Consider the following 7,400-nt stretch of genomic DNA (forward strand, 5'->3'; position numbering starts at 1 on the left):
GGAAGATTCCCTAGCAGATGCCGAGCACGATACCGCCGGTGATTCCGGAGCGGACATGGAGGATACCTCTGGAGATTCTGAAGCAGACACGAAGGATGAAGCTGTGGAAAAGGCGAGGGAACCCCCGGTTGATGAAGCGCAAACACCGGAGTCTCCAAAGGAGGTTGATTCCCTCATGGAGGAAGAAGAAGAGGTTGCAAAGAAGGAAAAACATACAGATTAGAATCGAGAATGTCCCAACCACATGTAGATGAGAAAACACACACGTCTGTTGGTATATAAGACCCGTATCCTGAAGCGGATAGTAAGAACTGTATTTTTTCAGTAGGGTGGGGGAAATAGCACGCTTGTTTTTGTTTTCTCACATTGATAAAGCGGATGTATCGTTGCTACACTTTCTGTACATACACACGTGTCTAATCCTTGTGAATCGCAACACGACAAAGATGTACGCCGTGTATTTCTTACCCTGCCCCCCCACCCCTTGCAGGATTTCCCGGCAATCCCCCCTTCCCTCCTATTCGACACCAAAGTGGAAGACGCCTCATTCGCGGGGAACTGTAGACACGTGGGTCGGGATGCAGATTGTTGTTAATTAAAAAAAGCTACGCTTTGTATATTCTCGCTTTAATAAAATGCTTTTCTATTAGATATGACGGTATGAAACACGTGGTGTGCTCGACTGAAATAAGCTTAGAATTCCCACCGTAAAAATCCAAACACACATCGTTACGACGGTTGCACCGCAAGGTCATCTAACGTATTTTAGCATAACGCCTCAGTTCTCTAGAATGGAACTAACAAAACATACAAACTTAGGACCTGAACAATCTTTGTTTCCATTTGTTTGGTTTTTTGACGTTGCCAAGGTGGGTTGTGCTTCATTTAAACATTCAGGCCTAGACACCGATTTAAGCAACGTTATTAAAATTGTAAAAATATAGAGCGGACTCATCACGGGTACTTGTTCATAGTTTCATAGCGCTTGTTCATAGTTTCGAGTTCACGATGTACTTTTATCTCACGGCCATGAGGAAAGCTAATCCTGCTAGGACAAATCCGGCGGTCGCTATGATAGTGTTGCTTTTGGTATCGCACCGGCTGATTGAATCAGAACCGTGTTTGTTGAAGTAGCGGTAGAACCCTTCCCAGCCACCATGCGCCTCCAGCCACTCGCGCTTCTCCACAGACAGATAGATGACCAATGCCTCTGTCAGGCCGCCGATCTCCTCGTGGGCCCCCCGCTCAGCCAGAGCTGTTGCCAAGGTGCCGGTGAACACAAACAGCGCCACTACTCGACCCCAGTTAAGCCCGCCATCAGATGCCATCTGCACCGCCACACGTCTCAAATGGACGTCTGCCCTACCAGGCTCCGGCAAGATTGCCGTGGAGCAAATGGAGTGAAAGAATGTCTTCTCACGGCTCTCCAGCTTGTCAGCCACTCTCCGCAGGGTCTTGGCCGTGTGGCTGTGAGACAGCACCGAACCACTCAGGTTGCGTCGCAAGTAGCCATCCACCAGTCGCCTTGTCTCGGCTGTCAGATCGCTCAGCATAGCGACTCTTCGATGACTGCCGATGAATACGTCGGCCTGCTCCAACCGTGCCCCAATACCGCCGGTTCTATACAGATACGATTTTACAACCTACTTTCCCCCAATCGGTAGGTTTCTTACAAACCGAGAAGCCGACAAATTAAGCATCCGTAATAGATACGGTCATAGAAATGTAGAGGAAGTACCGGCCGAAAGAACATGGGTAAAAGAATGATGGGATTACCTACGTGTATAGACACGGAACATACCACCCCCCCCCCCTTTCCCTAACATGATCCAGCAGCGGACTATAACGCTGTTTCTCGTGTGTTACTTTGTAATATGTTTATTGTACCCCAGCCTGATTCCGGCCTCCCCCATTCTCACCTTTTCCCATTATGCTCACCCTCGGCCCCTTTGATTCGTAGCCATCTTTATACGATATTACACCAGCTTTCCTATATAAAATCAGATAGACTCCCTCCGTTTCTTACCCCGCCTGCCCCAGCTAATTTTAATCCGCCCAAGCAAACGCCGAAGAAACCTATCCTCCCACAATTGCGATCCGCAGCCTTTACACCGTCACTCCTACCCTGTTCAATAGGTCATATTTACAGGGGAGTGTTTCACCGTAAAGTGAAAATAAAGGAAAAAAGCTTATATGTAATAACAGGGTGTGTCCGATTATTCAGTGTATTTTTATACTTTGTTTCTTTGTTGCCCAAAGTGTTTTACAAAAAGCCATTAGCCAAAAATTGGCATGATTATACATTATTAAAACAAACCAGGAGAAGGACTTTCTGTGTTGGTGGTATCGGATGAGAGAAGAGACGGCCCCCTCCTTCAGCCGGGGCATAAGAATGGAACCGCTACAGAAAAAGACTTGCTCCGGCTTTTAAAGAACTTTTAAAGAGCTGTTCAGGATTATGTGGGAAAGAGCGTGCACGGTGTTGTTTTTTAAAGTAAGGAACCCGTGAAAACACGCTGTCGGTATTAGGACTTGTGTTTAAACAGCTCTCGGTCTATTTTAAGTTTTCTCGGTGCAGAGCCGTTATTTTCATCGTTATTGGTAAAACCATACGTCTATCGGCGTATCGGCGTCAATCTCCCTCTTACTGATAAAAAGCGACCTCCCTAAATGCAGCGTGATCTTTTTTAATATCGAATATTTTTTAGTATCAAAATTTGCACAAACTCAACGGCTTCTAAATACATTTTTATTTTTATACATGTGAATGTATAAAATGTACATTTATTACAGAAAGTTTTTAAAATTTATTTACAAAAGGGGGAAAAGAAAGGTATTCACAGATGTGCCATTCTGAAATGTATTATGCAGAAATTTCTCAACAAGTGTCACATAGGGTCGGTGGCATTTCTGAAACAACGTTCTCAATTGTTCACAGGGGGTCGGGGATGTTTGTACGCCTTCCACCAGGTTGGCCAACGTTATGACATGATTCTTGTTAATACCACAACAATCAAGAAAACACGCAATAACCGTGATCACATACAACACGGGGCCCATATTCAGATTGCGACAAACATATCTTAAGTTCTCATCGTAAAAAGCAGAGGACCACGTCAAACATACATGAGAATTCTGTCCGGGTCTATCTAAAATGCATCCGTCACACATAGAATAAGAGAGATCGTTGGAGCAATAATTGAGAACAGAATAAGCGGTGGCAGTTATCAGTTTGTACATCGCAGAACGTGACTTTTGCTTGTCCACAGGTGGAACGTCTTCATCGGACACTCCCACGTATTTTTGCAGGACGGTATGAATCGACGTCTGAACACCGGACAAGTCCACGAGACAAATTTTCTAAAAATCACAAACACACAAAATGAGAAAAGGAGCCTAAACAGAAACAACACAACCTTTTACACATCTTTCCCATGTTGTTCTACCCACCTTAAATGTATCTTGTTGTGACGGATTCACGGAGTCACAACTCTCACCATCCTGGAAACATCTACTCCGCTTCGGTGTACAGATTTCTGCCCCATCTTTCATTTTCTCGGGGGAAGCAAAAAGGCGTTTAGCAAGAACCGGCTGTACATTCTCCTTGTCAGAATCGGTGCTAGGTTTTTGAATCCTCGCTGTAGTTTTCCTCCTCACGGGTGCTCCAGGGACCACAGGATTAAAAACAGACAGGGGTGTATTCGCCATGGTGGTACGGAGCCGTCAGAACGGTGCTCGGGTTTCCCGTATTTAAAGAGAATCCTGCGCCGACCCCCCCGCACCCGCTGGCGCGTTTGAACAACGGCGACTCCCCTATTGGTGGCGGGCCGCTGAGCCGAATTCGCAGAAGGGGGCCTATCTCGGGGTTTTCAAAAGTCAGAGTAACAAGGTTGTCTAACGTTATACATCGCGATCGCGTATTATATTTTATTCGATTATATACAACGACCGTCTAAGACACGCGTAATCAAAACATCGAATTGCGCGGATGCTTTAGAAACTACCGCCGAGGGCCCCGATTTGCGTGCCTTTGTATTAAAACCGAAGCGCGCAAAACATGATCAAATAGCAATCTATGACAAAGGAACGGTCGTAACATTTCTCTATCCTCAGTGCCTGCGGAAGTAATAAGGATAACGGCGGAGATGGGAGAGGGAAAAAGGGTGTCGTATAAACTAAAAATACAAAGCTGTAAAATAGAATTGAAAACTGCCGAAGAGTTGAATAATAAATATGATTGTTTCAAACGCAACAAATAAAAAGTTTGGTGGAAAGCGATGTTAAAACTGAAGGAATAAGATGAGAACAAACAGAAATGGGAAAAGTTCTGCTTGGAGACAATGAAAAATTAATTTCAAAAATCTATATGTTACTTTTAAAATGAAGTAGTGACATCTCAAATGATTAAGTGGGCAATTAATGTAAATAAAGAAATATATATGGAAACTTGGGGATATTTGTGGAAGAACTTTATGAAACTCTCAACGTGTCAGAGTATTAAAGAAAATTGTTTTAAGATGATGTACAGGTGGTATATGACTCCTAAGAAATTGGCAAAAGATGAATAATAAGATGCCGGACAGATGTTGGAAATGTAAAAAACATGAAGGTTCTTTCTACCGTATGCGGTGGACTTGTGAAAGAGCGAAAAAGTATTGGCGGATGATTCAACAAGAAATTTCTAGGATCTTGGGATATGAATTTAAGAAAGTCGCAGAGACTTTTCTGTCGGGATTACAAATGGAAAAATTTCCAAAAGAAAATAGAACTATAATTTGGTGCATGCTTTCAGCCGCTAGGACATTATATGCGTAGTTGTGGAAGCATGAAAAAATACCAGAGAAATGGGGTTGGATTGTAAAAGTTATGACATTGTGTGAAATGAACGAGTTAACAAGAATTTTAAGAGGTTATGATTTAGAAGTTTTTAAGATGGAGTGGAAAATAAAAGGACGTTGAACAATTTTTGATAATGATGAAGTCTTAGAAAAAAAAGAAGAATGTTAATTTTCATTTTTTATTAGTTAAGGGTACCTTTAAACATTAGTATTTTAAGTAAATAACACCGGCGGGGGTCAAGTAATGGGGGAGGGATGGCTAGAAAGTAATATGTGGGATAGTTAAAAGAAGTTATTAATGATGCAGGACATATAATTTGTTACCAAATAAAATTGTTTTAACCGTGAAACTCAGGTCGTTAGCAGAGGTTAGAACCGCTGTGCTGCGGCTTTACCACTCTGCACCACTGGGGCTCTTATTTCTCTAATTATCCGCATGTAAATGTTTCATGGGAAGCCTGAATATAACCGACTAGCCCAATTTTGTCAGAGCTTGGACGTCAGTAGGGTTAGCCGTGTAACAGTAGCCTCTGCGGTCTCTTACAACTGTCCAGCCTCCGCATTTCATTGAAACCATTGTGGTGTAGTGCTTAGTTTTTACATCCTGTTTCCCTCCCTAATCATGATACCAAGCAGCTTATCAATTGTTTTTCTCCTTTTCCATTTTATCTTCGCAACAGCAACCTTGTGAGGTAGGCTAAGGCAAGAGAGCGTGATAGGCTCAAAGTCACCAGCAATCTTGCGTGGCAGAGTCAGGATTTGAACTTGATGGTTCCGGATCCTAGTGTGGTCCTCTAATGCCTATCCTAGTTGAGAACATTGTTCTTACATTTCAGTCTCAGCAAAAAAACAAAAACAAAAAAGGGGGGGCTACAGTAAAGTAAGTAAAATACTCCGCTGGCTCTAGCGGGTTAAGTGCTAAACAAGAACCTAGGAGACTCGTGTTCAAATGCAACTCACTGGGTGATATTGGCAAAGATGAATAATAAGATGCCAGACCGGTGTTGGAAATGTAAAAAAAAACATGAAGGTTCTTTCTACCGTATGTGGTGGGTTTGTGAAAGGGCAAAAAAAAAGTATTGGCGGATGATTCAACAAGAAATTTCTAGGATCTCGGGATATGAATTTAAGAAAGTTGCAGAGACTTTCCTGTTGGGATTACAAATGGAAAAAAAAAATCCAAAAGAAGATAGAACTATAATTTGGTACTTGCTTTCAGCTGCTAGGACATAACATGCGTAGTTGTGGAAGCAAGAAAAAATACCAGAGAAATGGGGTAGGATTGTAAAAGTTATGACATGGAGTGAAATGGGCAAGTTAACATGAACCTTAAGAGACTATGATTTAGAAGTAATTAAGATGGAGTGGAAAAAGTTAGGACGTTGTATGCGCGGTTGTGGAAGCAAGAAAAAATACCAGAAAAATGGGATTGGATTTTAAAAGTTATGACACTGGGGTGAAATGGGCAAGTTAACATGAACCTTAAGAGACTATGATTTAGAAGTAATTAAGATGAAGTGGAAAAAGTTCAGAAGATACGTAGAAAAAGAGTGGAAAATAAAAGGACATTGGACAATTTTTGATAATGACTAAGTACAAGAGGGAGGAGGATATTAATTTTGGTTCTTATTAATTAAGGGTACCTTTAATATTAAGATTTTAAGTATATAACACCGGCGGGTGTCAAGTAACGGGGGAGGAGTGGGTAGAAAGTAATATATGGGATAGATAAAAAGTAATTATTAATGATGTAAGAAATTGAAATTTATTGCCATATGTTACTAATAAGACTGTTTGAAACAAAAACATTTTTCCACCCTCAGATCACAATCGTGCCAGGTTTTTTTGTTTTGGTTTTTTTAATCTTAAGAACATAAGAACATAAGAGAAGCCATGTTGGATCAGGCCAACGGCCCATCAAGTCCAACACTCTGTGTCACACAGTGGCAAAAAAATTTATATACACACATACACTGTGGCTAATAGCCACCGATGGACCCGTGCTCCATATTTCTATCTAAACCCCTCTTGAAGGTGGCCATACTTGTGGCCGCCACCACCTCCTGTGGCAGTGAATTCCACCTACTCTTCACCTACATGGCTTCTGCAAAGGGAAGTCCTGCCTCACCAACCTTTTAGAGTTCATTGAGAAAGACTCGCCAGAGATTCCTGAGTAAACTTAGCAGTCATGGGATAAGAGGATGGGTTCTCTTTCTGATTAAAAAACTGGTTCAATGACTGTTAGTAAAGAGTGGGGATCTGTGGACAATTCTCACAATGTAGGGAAGTATGCTACGGGGTCCGATAAGGATTGGTACGGGGGCAAGACTATTTCATTTATTCATAAATGATTAGGAACTAGGGGTGAGGTGCTGGTAAGTGTAAGGTGATGGCATAGTGGGTCAAAAAAAATCCCCACTTCACGTATAAGCTAATAGGGATAGAACTTGCTGTGACTGAGAGGGGGGAAAATCCCAAGTGTGTTGAGGATAGTTTGGTGAAAGTGTCAACCCTGTGTGCTGCAGCGGTGAAAAAGGCAAAGTCTGTGGTAGGTATTCTTGG

The 7,400-nt window shown here is 42.3% G+C and overlaps 1 protein-coding gene across 1 annotated transcript; it reads right to left on the reverse strand.

The window, feature by feature from the left end:
- Nucleotides 1–1,016: 1,016 nt before the first annotated feature.
- On the reverse strand, nucleotides 1,017–1,553 carry LOC132577520 (anti-apoptotic protein NR13-like). Its single transcript, XM_060247310.1, has one exon. It carries the CDS (start codon nucleotides 1,551–1,553, stop codon nucleotides 1,017–1,019), a length of 537 nt encoding a protein of 178 aa, XP_060103293.1.
- Between the last annotated feature and the right edge of the window lie 5,847 nt (nucleotides 1,554–7,400).

The sequence above is a fragment of the Heteronotia binoei genome, chromosome 9 (genome assembly GCF_032191835.1).
Source record: "Heteronotia binoei isolate CCM8104 ecotype False Entrance Well chromosome 9, APGP_CSIRO_Hbin_v1, whole genome shotgun sequence".
NCBI classification, from domain to species: domain Eukaryota; kingdom Metazoa; phylum Chordata; class Lepidosauria; order Squamata; family Gekkonidae; genus Heteronotia; species Heteronotia binoei.

Coding starts and splice junctions, on each gene's coding strand:
- LOC132577520 (XM_060247310.1), bottom strand. CDS start 1,553: ATGCTGAGCGATCTGACAGCCGAGACAAGGCGACTGGTGGATGGCTAC.